This window comes from Agrilus planipennis, unplaced genomic scaffold, assembly GCF_000699045.2.
Source record: "Agrilus planipennis isolate EAB-ADULT unplaced genomic scaffold, Apla_2.0 scaffold6, whole genome shotgun sequence".
NCBI lineage: Eukaryota > Metazoa > Arthropoda > Insecta > Coleoptera > Buprestidae > Agrilus > Agrilus planipennis.
The window spans coordinates 2,951,904-2,971,115 of NW_020439302.1; the positions used below are offsets into that span (position 1 = coordinate 2,951,904).

Consider the following 19,212-nt stretch of genomic DNA (forward strand, 5'->3'; position numbering starts at 1 on the left):
ATATTTATAAATATATATTGACTTTGGGCATTTATTGCTTCACATTTCCTTGATTATTTTTTGTGCCTCTCAAAATAAAACTACAGAAAAGCACTTTCCAAAAAAAGAATTGAGAAAGAGGCATCAAGAAGGAAGCGTTCGAAAATTTTGAATCTTTTTACTTGTAATAACTATTTTTTGTATATACAAAAGAAAATCGGGAACACTTTTAAAATCAACATTCGTTGTTAAAATGGACGATTAGTAGTAGCACACAAAATTATCACTGGTGAAGGTGATGATACAACACAAACATCCGAATCACAAATAACTTTCTTACAAGTACATATGTGATTGTATTGCGGACAGTTGAGGCGTTAAACATGATAAATAATGAAACATTCAAGCTATTGCAGCACATGTTAAAACTGTAACAATCACAAAAAGAAAGAAACTGAACACATGAAAACAAAATGAATATCATTCGACGTACATTTTCAGGAGTAGGTACAATATAAAACCCAAAAAGGCTCCTTATCCTTTTTCAAAAATAAATAACTGCTTCTATTTAAATACACCTTAAAAAAACGAAAGCCGAAGACCCTGTACAACGTTAAATATTAAAAAAAAACACGCAATTACTCATCGACTTCGAAAAATAATTTTTTTCCTTTTTGGTTCAGCAACAGTATTTTTACTCCTAAAATTGTATTTCTATAATTATTAGATTATACATAATAGTACAATAATATATAATAAATTTTCAATTGAATAGTTAATTCTCTTTTACGTTTGTAAAGGTGATGTTTATCAAAAAACTGCACCACCATTGTACAACTGAGCAAGTTATCAGGAATTATAAAACAAAAACAAGCACTGTGAAACTTATCGATAGATAATGACGTTTAAAAAAACTAATAATAATCAATTAATTAATTAATTAAAATAATAAGCAGAGATCTTAAAAATTTTCGGGGGGGAGGAACGGGGAACAACAAAGAACAAAACAAACAATAAACCTGCAAGATACATATTTACAATCGTTAAGTAAGGATAATATTAGCAGTAATAACAATTACAATAAACGATGATGATGGTATGACATTAATTGTAATAATAAAAAAAATATTGCAATAATAATAATAATAATAATGGGCGGGTGGGGGTGGTAATAAATTAAACTATAAAACTGACTTGTTTCTATAACAATTATTATCAGTCAGGATTGCTTAATAGTAAATTTTTTGTCATTGCTGAGTGAGAATGATCTTCGATTTAAATCCGTTGCGTTGAAGGAGGCGTTTTTTCGATTAAAAAACGCATTTTCACAATCATTACCTGGCTATGATGTCATGTCGAAAACAAACTCGCAATAAACGTACACTGAGATGGGTTAGAATTACACGACAAGATAACCTGGGACAAGAAAAAATCAATTTACAAAAAAGGCACGAAACAAATCATTAATTTTTGAATCATTTTATCATTTCTTTCTGAGCACAATTCAATTAAAACTCACCATTAATTAAATAAAATTCACTTTTGTATGATGCTCGTTACACCTCGTCGGAAGCCATTTGGGGGGCCACGTTAAGTCCGTCACCCCCCGGCCCGTCCTCGTCCACATTTGGTACCGTCTTATTAAGTGCAGCCTGCGCCTCCAACGCTCTTATTCTATTCTCGTGTTTCACTATCATCGCCTTCAATTTCCGAATTTCGTCTGCAAAGTCCTGCAGCGCCTTTTCCTGAAAAACGCATAAATTTAATCAAATATTTCCTCTTCTCTTCTTTGTAATTAAATTACCGAAACAGCAGCAGCCTGTGCCCCAGCAGCTTGTCCTTTGGCCCCTTTGGGCGGGATCTTATCCAAAAGGTTGCTTCGTTTATTCACCGAAATCGCAGCCTTTGACTGAGGTGGTGTGTAGCCTTCTTTGAGCGATATCAAAATTGGTTCCTCGTCCTTGCCCTCCATCCATTCTTCCGCCGAAAGAGCCGCAGTATCACCAACTGTGTCAGGATACAAGTCTTCTTGAAAAAGTTCTGATTTTCTTGGAACTGTCATCGTTATTACCTTCAAAATAAACCACTCGTCTTAACATTTAAAATAGCGAGACGATAAAAAGGTCTTTTTTTACAGTCTAGTCCTGTTAGTCCCTACGACTAGTTTTGCATAGTTCAAAATAAACTAAATCTGTACCTGACATAATCCTGAATTGTTCAGTCGATAAAATCTCGATATTTCACATGAGTTAACATCACAACCACGTTTGGGCATCATTCCAATCCCTCGTTGCGGATCGGGCGTTTGGAACGTGTTAATATAGTGGACAAAGGGTGGTTCCGGTGTTATTTCGAAGTACCTACAAAAAAACATCAGTTTACCAATAAGTAAATAATTATTATAATGGACAGGGAAACATGCCTAATAACAGAATCTCCTTTCCCACAGAGATACACCAAGTTGGTATCGGCGTCGTACAGTGGAAACATGACACCATTGGACGTGTCCAATTCGACCATGACCACGGTCTCACCGACGGCATCGGGTGCCCTCAAACTGTACTGTCTCTCGGACATTTTCGAAAATCCAGTCGTGAAAATTAAACCGTGCCTTAAAAATATCGCCCTCGTTGCTTTAGAACCTAAAACAGTCGTAATCACCCTAACATTATTAAATGAAAAAAAAAAGGTGAAACAATCAAGCCGACCTTCATGGCAAATGCCCTCCGATTCGACTTCTCCAGTTCTTGGATTAAGTATTCGAATCTTTTTGTCTTTACATGTCGTTAACAACTTCGAACCATCCCAATTAAAGCAGGCACTGTAAACGATATCAGGGTGGCAATCGATATTGACCAGAGCCTCTCCAGTTCCTAAAAAGAACACCATTCAATATAGAATTAAAAAAATATTCTACTATAACTTACCAACATTCCATATTACGACTTGGTTATCACTACCGGCAGTGAGTAAGACATTGAGGGCAGTTGGATGCCAGAGAACCAGTCCCACCCTACGTTGATGATAGATGAGGTCAACGATAGGTTCAGTGAGTGTTTTGATTAGGCCCCCGTCCGGGATGTGCCACACTTTGACCACGCAGTCTTCCGAACCGCTAGCTATCACATTGTCGTTGTGTGGACACCAAGCTATGTCCAAAACGGGGCCTTTATGGCCTCCTACCAACGGATGATCTGCTGCTATACGGCCAACCTAAACAGCCCCATTTAAAATATAAGTCTAAGAAAAAAAGCTGTGACTTTCCACTAAATTTAAATGAATTACATGCAAACTAGACATAATAATCACTTAACGAAATATATTTAAATAAACACAGACACTTAGTTTGTTTCACAAATTTATTTAAACTTTACGTTAAGGTTTGCATTATAACTCTTAATAAATTTGTGAAATAAACTGTGTTTGTACTTTTATTTTTTTTATATACTTTCTTAAAAATTTACATTAAAAATGTTATAGCTTTACAGTCCATAATGTTTTGTTATCAGTCTTTAAATAAGTTGCACCAACTTACTGACTAACAGCAAATGTAAATATTTTAAGGTAAAAAGGAGAATTACAAAAAAGTAAAGTCAAGGTCGTAATAGGACGCTGAAAAAAATTAAACTGTGCCAAACATTTTAAACTTAAAACAAACTTTGAAGCAGGATGAATAAAATAATCTTTAAATTCTTGTAGTCTGCATAGGAGAAGTCCAAACAAACACTTTTATATAAATAGATTCGAGAGCTGAGCCGGTGACTCACTCCAGGGGAAGATTAAAACGAAAAAACAAAACCCAAAACTGGATTAAAGGCATAATCCCCGTGACGTACAAGCAATTACAAATTATAAAAAAGTGTTGGGACAGATATTTTTAGAGATGGAGTTCGCATGCCAGCATTTTAAATGCAATTTTTAGAATCACGCTACTTAAAACACACGACTTGGTGTATTTGAAAGTGGGAAAATTCGCAAGTCGCTATCGATCCCAAAATTTTTGCGTTTTACGAGAAAATGCCAGGCATTTTCGAAATTATTTTCCCGAAAGACAACAGACGGTCCGAGCCAAATTATTTCTAATAAGTAGGTCGAAATTCTGGCATGTGTCGGATATAATCAATCTCATTGGAAAGTAAAAAATTAACGCGCGACTTGTTACATGTTCATCATCTAAAAACGCTATTAATACCACCTCTCGATACAAATTTAACTTGACTATAAATAAACGCATCTCGTTCGTGGTTAAATTCGAAAATATTTATACAATTTGCAACACTTCTAAATAAGAATATCCCAAGTATTATTAATATACATATTTCCCTCATGGACGTACCGTTTTGAATTCCAATCATTTCGCACAATTAATATTACACACAGGTATTGTATTTCAACTATTACAAACAATTCGAAATACAAAATGATAAACGGAACGCCATACTTTAATGTGTAAACAATTTCAAAGACAATATAATATAACAATTAAATATTTACTTATAAGTATCATCTTTTAAAGGAAGACAACACCACCAACAACATAAAAAATTAATGAATGCTATACTTTGAAGCAGGCTTTTAAGTGATAACAAAACACATGAAGCACTGCTTCAAAGCTCATTGGAGTATTTCATGATAACAAATTCAACAACTTCTGTTTATCTAACAACAGATAACAGGAAGCATTATCAACATCCTGTGCACCTTTTAAACACAAACTATGATATCCATTAGCATTCCTTAAAAGAAATAAAATTTATGAATATATTAACATACTTTGTTTAATGGAAGGACAATAAAGGCACCACCTCCAGCACTCTCAACGATTATAGCCAAAAACTTGGGGTTAACAGCACAAAATGTTGAATCCCATGAACTTTTACTGACTCTTATATTATCATAGCACTGTTCCCTTTTGAGTGCTGTGCCATACACATGGCGAAACTTTGAACTTCTAACTACTCTAAAAGACATCTGAAAAGACAGTTTATGCTAAAGATTATAATAAGTTTAAGTTAACAAACTACTGAACTAAAAAATTTCGTTCACGTCCCAATACGACAAAATTAAAAAAAACATACAACTACACTTAACAAGAAACATGTCACCACTTCTGAATTATTTAACAAATAAGGGTATATGCAATTGGTAGCTAATTTCGCCCCCCTTTTTCTATTCGATTAGCTATTGCTTAAAAACAAACAATTTAAGTAGCTTACCAGAATCCAAGTTATATATAATAATTAAAGTTTAATTTTCTTTGTATTTCTATCTATTTGGTATTCAAAAGGTCCCCTACTTGCGATTAAAAAATGATAACATAAAAACATAACCTACCAATTGACCGTTAAATATAATTAGGTATTATATTAGCTTACCTTATTTGGTAGGCTTTAGTATGATAATTTAAAATTTAATTCCAGTATCACATTAAAATTTTTAATTTATGAAATATACATTTGAGTTGCTAAAATTATTAAATAGAACACCAAAACACTCACTACCTAAGCAAAAGGCCATATTTGGATATGCGAAAATTTTAAACGTCAAAATCATTCTACTTATCTACCATCTGGAGGAAGCTACGCGAAATAGGGGTTCAAATTTTCATATTAGTTGCGTTCAATCAATCAGTTGAAAGATTACTAAAGAATCTAATATAAATAGCATTTTCTTAAAAAAACTGTATAATAAGTCGCTACACATTGAATTAAGATTAAAACTTAAGGACAAAGTAGTATTACGTAATTAGTATATACATCTATTAAAAAACCATAATGGCCGACATCAGTGACAATGCGACAACAATTGAAAAAGAATGATGGCCGTCAACCACAACAATTAGAAAAGAATGATGGCCGACACTACGTCATAGTGAAGCAATAAAAATGGCCGGGAGCAAGGGGAAGAACTAGTATAAAATAATAAAAATATGTAATTAAAAAATAATCTTCTTCGTTCCTATAATATAACACTGAAAGTTGAGCTGGTTTATGAGTGACGTAATTTGTCAATTAATTTTTTAACTTTGGCTAAAATTGACAAAATATTAATTTTAATACTATTTTTTATTTTTGAATACACCCTACTATTCAAATGTTATTCGACAGAGCTGTAACCATAGATAACGGACTCTATGACTCTAACCTTGTCTATGACCCTAACCAAAAAGTATATTTACAAACAAGATGTTATCTACTTATTTCTTTTAGTTATTAAAAACGATTAAATCATGTTTACATCTCAGTTCTTACACTCAGTGTTCTAATGTGTGTCATAAATTAAAATCATTAACATTGTGCTTTAAAGCCATGGCGGAAATAGCTGCTCATTTAACAGCAACGAGTGAGGCAAGGCCTTCGCTTTTTGAAATAATTGCTCAGAAGTCCTTAGATGCAACTTTATACCCTGCTTTTAATAAAGTAGCAGAGGTAGGATCAATAATTTCTCACAAATATTATGATGTGTAATTTCCTTTAAGTTTTTAGCTGCATGCTTTCCAAATAAATGTAAAGACATTCCAAGATATTCAGATGAAATATTTCTAATATTAAAAGGACTCCTAGAATATAATTATTTAAGGAAGAGAGGTCGTTAATAATTAATTATTTTTAAAGTCATTTATTTCATTGCCATATGCTTTCTTTCCATTTTAGATGCATCCTTTTCTGAGTATTTTTATGGCCTTAAAAGAGTCTCAGTCTCTGATAACAATGTCCACAAGTTAAAGACACTCCAGAGATGCTATTCATTAATTGTTTTAGTTGGTGTTCCATATTTAAAAAGAAAATTAGAAAATAAAATTGAACAATACACTTTAGAAACACTTGATGGCACTTGTCATAGTGAATTTGAAAGAAAATGTAAAAAGTCTGTAATTTTTCTTCATTCTTCAGGTGAAATGTTTTGGAACTTGTGGACATTTGTACAGTATTTAAAGTACATAGGTAACAGAACTGACGTCCAGTTGCCAGAATTGCTACTTATTAAACTCAAACTTGTTTATGCAGAAGAGACCTTAGATTTTATTGACTTTTGGTCACAATTATTCAAAGGAGAACTTAGGTAGAAATAAAACATGAGTTGCTCATGTTCTTTTGAATACTTAAATGAAATTTTAGTGCATCGGAAATTGTTTCTGGAATATTACACAATGGATTGGCCACTGCTTTAGAAATATCAGCTTTTTTTCTACAGTTTTTAAAAGTGTGGAATGATGAAAAAATGAATTACAACTTGACTAGTCTTCCCAAAGTTGCACCTCCAGAGGTCAGTAATAATTTTTTATAAGCAAAGAAAAAGAAAATGCTTTTCTTACTCAAATCAGTCTTGTATTTGTTTTTCATTTTGTAAGTGAAAGACATTAAATCCAAACTTAATGTACACATTATGCAATTTCTTCAATGTAATATATTTTTGCAGTATGATCAAAAATCGAACACATACAAAGGGATATGTCCTATTTGCTTACAGAAACAAAAAATTCCAACTGTCCTCCCAGTGTCAGGGTAAATCTCAAAATATTAAGCTTTATATTCCCTTTAAATCACACTTTTTTTTACAGGTATGTTTTCTGTTTTCCCTGCATTCTAAATCATTTAAAGCAATCGCCAAAGTGCCCTGTTACAAATTTGCCTGCAAATTCCACTGATTTAGTTCGAATTTATGATTCACAATGAAGATATTATTTTATAAATGCTAAGTACAAAAGTTGTATATCTTTAACTGTATGAGGTGAAAAGGTTTTAATGAAGTCTAAATCCGAAAAATATTGTTTATTTCAACTTCAGCAGTGCGTACCTTACCTTAACTATAACAGTAATGTATATCTTACAAAATAATACTTAATTACTATATAAGTTGGTCAACAAATTGCAAGGTTTATTACGAATTATTGTAATATAACGTGCGCCAAATAAATGCTTTCAGTAAAAATTTCCAATAGTAATTCTAAGTTCAACAAATTGATATGTTATTTATTACAAATCAGATATGTACGTAATCAATTCATATTCTTTTAGCTCTTGATTAGCAGCCACTTGACAGCGTATTTCAAAACAAACAGATCAACTCTACAGTGATTACTGTAAAATTAGAGAGTATGATATGTAACTTATTTTCATCTAATTTGCGACTAACTTGACTGATATATCATAACATCATGTTAAAGCCCTAAGAAGAACTCTTAACAACATATTATATCACATTCCCAACGATTTTTTATGAAATATAATATGCATTTAAGAGCAAATTTACAACATTTAAAAATTATTTACGATAAAAGTTTCTCAAACATTATAACTGATTGATTTTGGAATATTCACTGTATTTTGAGCTAATATTTAAATAGCCAATTACTTTGTTAATTAATATTAATTTTCACTATACATATTTCACACTTCTCATTTTTGATTAATCAATAGTACAGCCTCTAAAAGTTACAAAACGTCTTACGAAATTAATTCTAAAACCTTGCTTTCAAAACTTTTAACCGAACCATTACATTTTAATCCTATAATCATAATTGAAGAGATATCTTATACTTTGTATATGTAATAATATATATAATATAATTCTTAAGACATACATATTAACTGCTGACACAGCCACGGAAATATGTCATAACTTTACGATTATTTTTAACTATTAACTTTCAAAATACATGTATTTCGAAAGTTACCTGATAAACCACGTGCCAGCTCCGACATAACAGCTTAACAGTCTTCAAAGTTTTATAAAACCTACACGTTAGCAGCCTCATTCATTCTCTATTAAAAATTGTTCAAACGACCCTGCATTCGTAACAACATAAATCTTATTAGTATTGTGATGCTCAAAAACAACATCATTTTATATCAAACGTCAATAAAGTCTTCATTCACGTTATTCTAAACAATAAATTGTTATAAATACTACAATGTCACAGTGACTAAAACAATATTATGCTCAGAAATGACGCTCTTTTGTTAATTAATAACAATGTCTCGACAAAACACCTACAGATAACAGCACTACTTTTACAGAAGAGACAATAAGAAGCTCAGAAACTGCACTATTTTAATTGAACTTGATCAACGCCTCAGGAAAATAATATAATCTTCTCATAAACGACTATCTAATACCTCAATGAAAAAATAAAAGTATGACGCTGAAAAACAGTACCCAACTTCAACAATAATGAAGAAATTTATGAATCTTCAGAAAATACGTCGTCAAAATCGACGCTTCATAAACGACTAATTGAAATCTTAATTTTCAGAAAGATCTGAGTATAATAACAAGAAGCAACGTAATTCTGAGAAATAAAATGCCTTACTAAATCTCAAACCTCAACATTTTAAGGATAATGTGGCGTTTAAAAAACGACGCCAGTTTGTAGAACTTACACAATGTCCCTGTTACAATTACCGTTGTTACTATTAGATCCTTCCATGTTGGTGTCCTGTAAAGCCTCAGTGCTGCAATATGGGGGCGGAGGAGTGCTCGAAGTATTGACTAAACTGTAATGAGGGTCGCTGCTCGAACGAAAATCCTTCAAGTGAGATCCAGTATTAACACTGAAACTGGACGATACAGATGGACCAACAGAGCAGCTGTTTTTTACTGCCTCGGCGTAAGAAGGGGGCTGATCGCTTTCAATGATATGTACAAAGTCTCCGTAAGCGGAGTCCCTATTCAGAAGTGGATCTAGCACGTCGCTCTGGCGGTCGACGTCGTGTCGTTGAGGGGAAGTACCAGACATATTAGGGCGGTAAGAGCACGAATACGAACGAAGGAATTCTCGTCGAATAGCGCATTCAGTATGTTGACACTCGCCCCTTGGTGGTCTGCGACTGTGACGTGCAACGATCGTGCCATCGACTAAAATGGGACGCTGTCGAGACAAGCCGAACATGATATTTCTTGAACTCATGTCATACGAGTATTTGCTAGCGAATCCGCATATTTTTGACAGGATTAAAATGAGCAGTAGGACAGACAAAAACGTGCTGATTAAGCCTAGAACAGAAATTGTTACAAAAAAAGAATTAAAAAGAAAATTTTTGTCCATACACTTACAAATTGTTATGAAAAGGTAACGAGTGCTGTTACTCTTCACTGTGGCATTTTTTCTCATCTGTTCTTCATAACTTATTGCTATAACAAAACATTATAAGTAATAAGTTTGTTCTCTTTTCTCTCCAATACATCAGCACTACTTTATATCACTTTAATATTTTAATAAGAGACCACAAAAGAGATTAATTAATTAACCAAAACAAAAAATAAAGACATAAGCACAGGATACATTAAAACTAAAATTAACTTACGCTCTATCAATGGAGGGCAGCAAGAAGGTCTAACTTTTACAGTACAGTTTGTATCAAAACGAATATCGCAACACCAATCTGTAGGGATGCAACGACCATCTTCACAAGGAATTTTGCCTTTTGGAATTTTATATACAAAGAAATTTACTATTATATTTCTGCTGTACCATTAAAATCAATTCAGAATGTGAAATTAAAATGCAACATACCTTCACATGGATCTCCATTACATTGTAATGATGTTTCATCTGATCCATCACTGCAATCCTTTTTCCCATCACATACATAATGATAGTTTATGCAGGCTGTACTAAGGACACATGTAAACATATGTTGGTTACAAAACCTAAAAGTCCTTTGCTGTTTATCAACAGGATAACCCTCAATACTATCCATAAGTTGTACAATTGTCTTCTCAAAATCATCCTCTTTCAGTTCAATAACTTTGAAAAGCATATACTTCAGACTTATACAAGCATACAGTCCTTCATGTCTCTTTGAGAAGTTGTCAAAGTGCAAAATTGCTCTATTTGCTTCTCCATTCTTAATATACTGATTAAGTTTCTTTGAATGCTTAGCCAAAAAGCGTAGGTCATTTTCATTCTTAAATCTAGTAAAAAAAAAGATATAACAAAATAAAATAATACCCACAAAGGACTAATAAAATCTCTATACGTACCTTAAACTGCCTTCATTTTTCACCCACAAGAGGTGATCATCATAAGTCTCATTTTGTATGTCGTTAACAATTTCGCATTTTAGAGTTATATTTGAGCCAAACACTTCAACTACTGCCCCTTTAATATCCTTTTCGTTATCATATTTTATTTGGTTTATTTGAAGGAAGAGTTCACCTACAAATTATTGATAATAACCACAATTAATACACAAAACTGGAGACACTTACACTTTATAAAACTAAGGAAAGATAGTACGAATATGTTACTTAATAGTAACCCCGTATTTGGAATCATTTTTTAAATTATAATTAAATATTTTTTAAAAAGGACAAATCAACATCAAACAACGCCATTTTTTATGCTCATTGGCTCATGCTGCCCATTACATATAAAATAACACCAACTTCTAGAAATTGTTATGTTAATTCAACAGTTTTTAAATTAAAGCAATATTTAACTAAATGTCTATAAGATTTATTAAATTAACGAAGTAATTATTTTAATAATTATCAGTCTCATTAAAAGTAAAAGAAATGCAGCTTTATAAATTTTGAAATTTTGAACTAGCTCACTACTTATAGCCAATGGGAAAAGACGTTTAAAAACGTCAAAGAGGTTATAAGTTTATGTTTAAACATTTTTAAATAACAATAAATTTAATAAATATCGTGTGGTGTAAATTAATCCAAAATGGGGAAAAGACAGCACCAAAAAGATAAAATGTATTTAACTTACACAGAATGGACAACGTTATATGGTGGAAAGAAAAGTAAAAACGAAAATGATACCAGTTCCTTTAGGAGATTACCTTTTGATCATTGCTGCTTATCCTTACAACCATTTGAAACCCCTTACTGCGACAGACATGGAAATATATTCGACCTACAAGCCCTTATACCTTTTCTTAAGAAGTTTAAAATAAACCCTGTTACAGGTCAACCACTGGACGTCAAGTCTTTGACTAAATTAAACATATTCAAAGATGCAGAAGGAGACTATCATTGTCCAGTTTTATTCAAAAACTTTACAAACAGCACCCACATAGCAGCTATAGCTACCACAGGAAATGTTTTTTCAATGGAAGCAATTGAAGAACTTAATATCAAAAACAAAAACTGGAAGGATCTGATTACGGATCAGCTATTTGACAGAAAAGATATAATAGTCTTACAGGATCCAAACAACTTGCAAAAATTTAATATTTCTTTATTTCATCATGTTAAAAACAACCTTAGAGTAGAGACTGAGGAAGAGCTTTTGGAAAAATCTGATCCTCAAGCACGTATTAATAAAATGAATACAGAAACCAGGCATACATTAGAAGAACTAGAAAGGGACTATGTTGAGCCTACAATCAAAATTCATCCTGCCAACAAAGTCTCAGAGAAAGCAGACAAGTTTAATGCTGCCCATTATTCAACCGGGGCTGTCGCTGCTGGATTTACATCAACTGTAATGGAACCAGTATTAACCCATGAAGCAGCCATTAAGCATGAAGATGTTGTAAGATATGAAAGGGTTAAAAAAAAGGGATATGTGCGTTTAGTAACAAATTTAGGTTTCCTCAATTTGGAATTGTACTGTGATGTTGTTCCAAAGACCTGTGAAAACTTCATTAAACACTGCGAAAATGGTTATTATAATGGCACAAAGTTTTTCAGGTCGATAAGGAACTTTATTATACAGGGTGGCGACCCCACGAACACAGGCAAAGGGGGCGAATCGATATGGAACACGAAATTCGAAGACGAATTCAAACCCAATCTACTACATACGGGAAGAGGGGTCCTTTCCATGGCCAATTCAGGACCAAACACCAATGGATCTCAATTTTTCATTACCTATCGTTCCTGTAAACATTTGGACAACAAACACACAGTTTTTGGTAAAGTTGTTGGAGGAGTAGAAACATTAAATGAAATGGAAAGAATAGAAGTGGACAATAAAGACAGGCCAATTGAAGATATTGTTTTATTGAATGCTCAAGTCTTTGTAAATCCTTACGATGAGGCCGATGAACAGCTTGCTAAAGAGAGGGAGGTGCAAGCTGCTGTTGATAAAATAGAAGCTGAAAAGAAAGTAGTACAAAAGAAAATTGAGTTAAAACCATTTAAAGAAGGCGTAGGAAAATATATAAACCCTAAAATATTAAAGAAGGATAAAGAAGATCCTTCAAATGTGACATTGACAAAGAAAAAGAAGAAAGAAGGAGCTTACAATTTCGATTTTAGTAAATGGTAGATTATTTATAAGACTTTTTGGTCATGTAAAGATTTAATTTGTACATTTTTGAGAATAAAAATATTTTTAAATATAGAACGTCCTTTTTTAACATAAGATAACTAACAAAACAGGTTTAAATAAGTTTTAACTGTACATAATTTGTATTAAATTCTGTAATAATAAATTTATAAAAGAAAGACAATGAAAATGTTTTTTAATTACAAAAAACCTCGTTCTACTCCCGCTTCTTTTCATATTTATATACAGTACGGTCATGGCTAATGGGAATCATGTGGTATATACAGTAGGTCTCGTATGAGCGTATTATGGGATTCCCCGGATGTTTTATTTAGGGTTTAATTTGTTTACAGTACACGGTGAACAAAAAGGTTTTTATTGAATGTTTTTATATTAAAGTAAAGAATGAAGTGTATTATGGAATTTCCCGAATATTTTTATATCTACTAGATGTCCCAAATGATACACATAGTGTGTCCCACATGAGTGTAAAGAATCAGTAGTCGAAGTTTCTTTAATATTATCTATGAATAATATTAATTAAAAAGGACCATCCTTGAAAAAAATGATTGATTTAAACGTCACGTCACAAAATTTAAATTTTCAAAATTTAGAAGTAATATGAAACATGGCAAAAGAAATGACCAATATCAAACACGAATTATCAGGAAAGCATGGACTATCGATTCCGAATTTGTACCCCTCCCTATGCTTATCAAAAAAATCCCTCAGAGAAAAAATGCATCCTTCCTTACCTCCCAATCTAGAAAACGGAGATAACGTGGCCGTAAGAGGTATCTAAAAGTCAATACTACATTAATAATAATTTATTTATTTGCGTTTAGGAAGCTGGCGATTTAGAAAGCGTCTTTAAAAAAATAATTACTGGGCTAACATCCTCTAATAAAGTCGTTCGATCAGAGTACTACATCCTGTTAGCTACTCTGTTGCACCAGTACAAGAACGTATCATTTGAACAAATCAGAAGTTGCATAGAAAGTGTAATACATCATTACAAAGATTGTTCTAGTACTAAATTAATTTATATGAATTCGAATTCATCAGAAGACGTTTCTAATGCCTTCATGGGCGAACTTTTGGCTTACGGGGCTTTGGTACGATCTGGTGCATTCTTTAGATATTCAGAATCGAGTCAGAAACATGTCATTGAGAAAATACTGTCCTTCAGGAGTAAACAAGAACGATTTTCTTTGGCTGCTTCGGTCTTTTTCACCGACATTATCGAACAGGTTTAGAAACGATATATATAAATATAAAACGAGAAAACATAAAGTATTTAAAACTTTTAGGTCGATGAAGACACTTTTTCAAAATTGGTGTGGCCAAAATTGAAACAAGAAATCGTAGTTCCTTGGTTGGATCAAAACTTAGACACCCTGTATCTAATTTTCATAGCCAAACGCCGATTTCCTGACGTAATTAACGCCTGTAGCTCGATCAAAATATTGAACAATTCTGAATTATTTTCAGCGGATAATATGAAGTACCTCTGCACAAAACTTTTGGTAAATGGTCACTGTCATTCTTTCTTTTATCTCACCCTTTTTAATATAAATAATATACGTCTTTATAGGACGTTTCATCGTACGACCAATTGAATCACCCTGTATATTCTGTTGTAAGTAATGAAATAGCAAATTCGGTTGTCTTGATATATTTCGTTTACCAATTGGACCATTGTTTGGAAGAACAAAGTCTTAACAAACTCGTAGCGGTTTCGGTCATTTTGACCAATATCATACGAGCCCTTGACGATTTGTCTTTACTCACCGAGCTTCTACAGTACAATTTCATGTTGCAACTTCAACACCACTTTCGAACTCCGAACACCAGCGATCCTGATTATCCGAAAGCCGTTGCAAGAGTTAACGAATTTTTCGAAACCCTGTTGACCGTGTTTAGAAATTCTTATATACTGGACCAGTACAAAGTGGCGCTACTTAAAAAGCTTTTGCTGTACCCCGGTGATCTGCTAATAGACAATTATTTTGACGTAAAAATTGTCCGCGGCATGACGTCGATCCTGCATACCGAGGGCGTTAAAGAATTATCAAATCTGTACAAAAAGATTGTGACGGAAAACATAAAAAAAGAAAATAAAGCTAAGGTCGATTCTCCCTGGACCCTGGACGAAAAAAGGCACGCTTCGAATGCTTTTGTCCAATTGCTAGCTCATCCAGCAGTCTCTGAAGAATTTGATTGGAGAACTGAACAAATGAGATTTTTAATTCATCGCGGATTTATTGACGATAATTCCGTTGAAAATATCGACCCGCAACTTTCAGATTTTCTTCGAGAATTATTTTACACGTCTCTCAACTTAAAATTACCAAATCTAGAACAGCAACGTTCCACCTTCTCGGCAATTTTCAAGTACGTCAAAGTGTTGACTTATCAACTCGATCTAAATATTAACCTTCGCATTAAACTACCCCCCGAAACGTTGGAAATGTGGAAGACCGTTAATGAGTTTATAAATGCAACAGAGGGAAAAATAAAAACAAATGAACCCGCGAATCTCTTCTTTCAAACTTTAATATTGCAAATGACTTTGTATCTTTTAACTGGTGAGGAAATGGCGATCGCATGCCTCCAAGAGATCTTACTCAGTTACCAGAAAATCAAAAGCAAAGCACAAAGCGCTTGGGTGAACGAAATTGTTATGGACTTGTTGTTGGTGTTATTAACTTACCATTCGGATTTTATACAAAAATCGGTCTATTGTATGAGTGGATATTTGAATGAATTTGTCACGTATGGTACTGTACGAAAATTACTGCCCATATTAGACGCCTCTTATGACAATTCACCCCATTACACCGAATTCAACGAACAAGAATTCAACATTTACGATAATGAGAACGAAATAATTAAAGAAGCAATCAAAGGAAATCAGTTTCAAAAATATCGAAAATATGCCCAGCAAGTCTTCGAAACATTAAAAGTTTCAAACACAAACGTCATAGGAGATAATTCAACTACAAAAGCTATGGTGATCCTTAAGGAATACGCAGTAACCATTTTAGACTCTTATATTTCTACTAATTGCAACTTGACAGCCTGTTTGAATATTTTGGCTACTTTAATAAATTCACTCGAAGCGACTGCAAAAATGAACGACTGCGAAACACTCAACGGTCGTTTGAAAAATTGCTTCAAAACCCTCACATCCCTCAGGAAATTCAATTCGTTTGAAGGTCTGACAAGTACAGATCTCAGCAACTTTTTAAGAGCACTTTTGGACAAAGCAAACGAGGAAAACCAGTTCAAACACACAACAGCCGAAATTTGCAAATCATGCCAGTTCATCATCAAGTGCTCGACCCTAATAAATTCGACAGAAGCAGCCCCAGAACCAACGAAAAGGAAATTGAACCAAAAACTCACAAGAACATTAACAATAGCTTTGGAATCGTTCTTCAACAGTAAAGAAACGTCAAATGTGTTTAGTGTTTTCAAGTCAATTTTCAAGCAAAAGTGGATCTGTGTCTTGTACGTGGTTCCAAATTTGTACATTTACGGTTTCAAACCAGATATTAAAATGATCAAGCGAATCCTGGCATTGGAATTACTGACAACATTCTATAACAACCACGAGCTACTGAAAGTCGAAAAATACAGGGCTGAAAAGTTCCTACAGGACGACGAAGTCCAATTTTCCGATAACATAATCAACTTTTTCAAAATTCAATGTCTAAACTCACCCCAAACGAAACCAAACGAAAAATATATTACGAACATATTTCGGGTGCTAACGTCTGTGATAAACAGCCCCACTAAAGATGACCATTTCGATTGGAGGAGCATAAGGGACTATATAAGACAATACAGAGGGCTGACTATATTCACCAGGGACGCCAAATGTGCTTACAAAGAACTCCTCGGAAAGCTGGAACCCTGTTCCTCTGTGAAGGACGACAATAAACAGTCACTAATAGATTTAGACGAACTAAATACTATACGTGTTAGCAAGGAAGATTTAATCACAAAACTGAGTTGTTGCTCCGAAAAACTGAACAATATCGTCTTGTCATTGAAGGAGAGCAACCATCACGAACAAAAGTCGAATGAAAAAGATGAAAAAGGACAACAAAAGACACGAAAGAGCAGAAGCGATCATGGATCATCCCCACACAGTGGAGATCTAAAGGTTTCGAAAATTTTACGCGTCAAAGAGAAACCAGGAAGCAGCAACATACATGACGGTAAAAATAAAAAAACTAATAATAATAATAATGGTGATTATGAATATATGTCGATAATAAGAAAAGTGCATAAAGCTAATAAAGGGAAAAGGGAACCGATGGAAAGTCGAAGCCGCTCGCGAAGCAACAGCGAAGATATTTCTATTGTATCTTTCGAATATCAAGAAGAAAAAAGTCAAAGTAAAGAAAAAGTTAAGTCTGGAAAACGTAAAGCCAGCACAGAAAAAATAGAAGATGGTAAGAAATTTAAACTATTAAATTAAATTGTCTTCCGCCTTATCCTTCAGCTTTCGTTTCGCTTTGATTTCCGTCACTAAATCCATTCACTTACAATATCGCTTTATAAAATTCGACTGTCTTCGCTATCGGACAAACCAAAAAAATAAAACACGAAAAAAAAAGTAGTAAATCAACCGAGAGCAGAACCCGGGTCGCCTGCATGCCAAGCGAGCGTTATAACCGCTGAACCATTTTCAAATACTTAAGTCTATCACAGCAGGGGCTGACAGGGCAGCCATTAGTCCAATTTGCGGGAACCAATGCGGGCAGCACACTTTACAAATCAATTTTTAAAAACATTTGCAGGAATATATTATAAAATAATAATCAATCATCCCCTTTTTTATACAATAAAAATCGTCAATGATTTTGCGAAATAGGTAATTCTTCTACATTTTTCTCACATGTAATTTAGAATCCTTCTTAAAATAGGTGCCTACCGAATTTTAATTTTAAATAACATTAAAATTGCCTAATGAATTTTTATTTGCACATCTTCAGATAAAGAAGCTCTAAAAATAGCTTCAAACGAAATAACAGATAACAAAACTACACGGCCTGAAAAAGACGCTAATTCTGATGAAAACAGTATGAGAGAATTGTCTACAATGTCCGCCGAATGTAAAAGCGAAAACTTAATCCAAACGAATGGCCTAAAAAGAAGTAAGATTAAGCACGAAGTGTTTTCAAAATCATGTCCCACAATAGACGAAGAAGCAGATGTTGATTTGGATAAGGGAAAGGTTACTAAAAATGTCGAAAAACTGGCTCCAAAAAAACCAAGTAACTTCAATAGCAAAGACTCGTCTCAAACCAAAATAAAAAGAACTAACAGCCCCACGACAAATACCAATCCAAAAGAAAATCTAACTCGTAAAAAAGCTCAAACTAATATGGACGAATCGGTAAAAGATGATTCTGCTATTAGTAACAAAGGCAGCAAACCAAAAACAAAAAATAAATCCATCAGAAACAACAATAAAATAAAAAGCATGATCAAAAACAGCAACTGCATGTTTGAAAATTTAATTGAAGCTATTACTGCCAAGAGTCCGAGCGAGAGACGACTATTAGAACAAGAAAAGAATACGGGACCAAAAAAAGTTGGAAAATCACCACAAGATTTGTCATTGGCTTCTAATCGAGCTTCCACGAATATTTTTCAGGACAAAATGGTCGCCGAATCGCAAAAAAAAACAAAAGAAAAACCAACAGTGAGCCAAAAGTTGGTTTTTCTCAAAACAAAAAGTCACTAGACGCCATTTCCATGGAATCAACCATCAACAACAAAGAAAACACAAAAAAATTATTTATCTCGACCTGATATACGCTCTATATATTTCAATGTTGTTGAAGCTTTAACTGTGTGCCTACTTTAATAGACATTATTATTTACTAATTTTCTAATATAAAAATATATTTGCCATTAAATATTGCATTATGCAGTGTGCCTACTTGATCTTTGTAAAAAAAAGGAAATAAATAAAAACAAAAGTTACA

At 33.3% G+C, this 19,212-nt stretch overlaps 5 protein-coding genes across 7 annotated transcripts; 3 read left to right on the forward strand and 2 right to left on the reverse strand.

Moving 5' to 3' along the window:
• Window positions 1-6: 6 nt before the first annotated feature.
• Window positions 7-5,516, reverse strand: LOC108732756 (coronin-6). Of its 2 annotated transcripts, none has more exons than XM_018463718.2 (9): window positions 5,355-5,516; window positions 4,753-4,950; window positions 2,907-3,192; window positions 2,688-2,852; window positions 2,402-2,621; window positions 2,177-2,339; window positions 1,784-2,050; window positions 1,499-1,724; window positions 7-1,395 (listed from the first exon to the last, which is right to left on the reverse strand). In XM_018463718.2, the coding sequence occupies exons 2-8, from the start codon at window positions 4,948-4,950 to the stop codon at window positions 1,536-1,538; spliced, it is 1,488 nt and encodes a 495-aa protein (XP_018319220.1). In that variant the 5' UTR covers window positions 5,355-5,516; the 3' UTR covers window positions 7-1,395; window positions 1,499-1,535. The 2 variants fall into 2 exon arrangements, with proteins under 2 accessions (XP_018319220.1, XP_018319227.1); XM_018463725.2 differs by lacking the exon at window positions 5,355-5,516 and adding an exon at window positions 5,196-5,280.
• A 611-nt stretch (window positions 5,517-6,127) lies between these two features.
• LOC108732641 (peroxisome assembly protein 12) lies at window positions 6,128-7,745 on the forward strand. The gene is made up of 6 exons (XM_018463551.2): window positions 6,128-6,407; window positions 6,458-6,566; window positions 6,633-7,041; window positions 7,098-7,245; window positions 7,399-7,484; window positions 7,541-7,745. The coding sequence occupies exons 1-6, from the start codon at window positions 6,288-6,290 to the stop codon at window positions 7,653-7,655; spliced, it is 987 nt and encodes a 328-aa protein (XP_018319053.1). The 5' UTR covers window positions 6,128-6,287; the 3' UTR covers window positions 7,656-7,745.
• On the reverse strand, window positions 7,737-11,343 carry LOC108732648. The gene is made up of 6 exons (XM_025978470.1): window positions 11,194-11,343; window positions 10,966-11,140; window positions 10,496-10,896; window positions 10,287-10,403; window positions 10,036-10,113; window positions 7,737-9,975 (listed from the first exon to the last, which is right to left on the reverse strand). The coding sequence occupies exons 1-6, from the start codon at window positions 11,258-11,260 to the stop codon at window positions 9,359-9,361; spliced, it is 1,455 nt and encodes a 484-aa protein (XP_025834255.1). The 5' UTR covers window positions 11,261-11,343; the 3' UTR covers window positions 7,737-9,358.
• A 222-nt stretch (window positions 11,344-11,565) lies between these two features.
• LOC108744693 (RING-type E3 ubiquitin-protein ligase PPIL2) lies at window positions 11,566-13,340 on the forward strand. Its single transcript, XM_018480589.2, has one exon. It carries the CDS (start codon window positions 11,657-11,659, stop codon window positions 13,205-13,207), a length of 1,551 nt encoding a protein of 516 aa, XP_018336091.1. The 5' UTR covers window positions 11,566-11,656; the 3' UTR covers window positions 13,208-13,340.
• A 404-nt stretch (window positions 13,341-13,744) lies between these two features.
• Window positions 13,745-19,191, forward strand: LOC108732835. Of its 2 annotated transcripts, none has more exons than XM_018463819.1 (5): window positions 13,745-13,994; window positions 14,053-14,457; window positions 14,518-14,733; window positions 14,802-17,670; window positions 18,214-19,191. In XM_018463819.1, the coding sequence occupies exons 1-5, from the start codon at window positions 13,836-13,838 to the stop codon at window positions 18,966-18,968; spliced, it is 4,404 nt and encodes a 1,467-aa protein (XP_018319321.1). In that variant the 5' UTR covers window positions 13,745-13,835; the 3' UTR covers window positions 18,969-19,191. The 2 variants fall into 2 exon arrangements, with proteins under 2 accessions (XP_018319321.1, XP_018319326.1); XM_018463824.1 differs by lacking the exon at window positions 13,745-13,994 and having other exon boundaries at window positions 14,120-14,208; window positions 14,273-14,457.
• Window positions 19,192-19,212: the final 21 nt, after the last annotated feature.

Bases quoted from the DNA above. Each gene is read 5' to 3' on its own strand.
- LOC108732648 (XM_025978470.1), bottom strand. From the start codon at position 11,260: ATGATTCCAAATACGGGGTTACTATTAAGTAACATATTCGTACTATCT. The intron at 11,141-11,193 runs GTAAGTGTCTCC...AATAATTTGTAG, and splicing joins TTTCCTTAGTTTTATAAAGT to GTGAACTCTTCCTTCAAATA. The intron at 10,404-10,495 runs GTATGTTGCATT...AAATTCCAAAAG, and splicing joins TAATGGAGATCCATGTGAAG to GCAAAATTCCTTGTGAAGAT.
- LOC108732835 (XM_018463819.1), top strand. From the start codon at position 13,836: ATGGCAAAAGAAATGACCAATATCAAACACGAATTATCAGGAAAGCAT. The intron at 13,995-14,052 runs GTAAGAGGTATC...ATTTGCGTTTAG, and splicing joins AAAACGGAGATAACGTGGCC to GAAGCTGGCGATTTAGAAAG. The intron at 14,734-14,801 runs GTAAATGGTCAC...ACGTCTTTATAG, and splicing joins ACCTCTGCACAAAACTTTTG to GACGTTTCATCGTACGACCA.
- LOC108732641 (XM_018463551.2), top strand. From the start codon at position 6,288: ATGGCGGAAATAGCTGCTCATTTAACAGCAACGAGTGAGGCAAGGCCT. The intron at 6,567-6,632 runs GTCGTTAATAAT...TTTCCATTTTAG, and splicing joins TAATTATTTAAGGAAGAGAG to ATGCATCCTTTTCTGAGTAT. The intron at 7,246-7,398 runs GTCAGTAATAAT...ATATTTTTGCAG, and splicing joins CCAAAGTTGCACCTCCAGAG to TATGATCAAAAATCGAACAC.
- LOC108744693 (XM_018480589.2), top strand. From the start codon at position 11,657: ATGGGGAAAAGACAGCACCAAAAAGATAAAATGTATTTAACTTACACA.
- LOC108732756 (XM_018463718.2), bottom strand. From the start codon at position 4,950: ATGTCTTTTAGAGTAGTTAGAAGTTCAAAGTTTCGCCATGTGTATGGC. The intron at 3,193-4,752 runs GTATGTTAATAT...GGGGCTGTTTAG, and splicing joins TTGTCCTTCCATTAAACAAA to GTTGGCCGTATAGCAGCAGA. The intron at 2,051-2,176 runs GTACAGATTTAG...TTTATTTTGAAG, and splicing joins ACAATTCAGGATTATGTCAG to GTAATAACGATGACAGTTCC.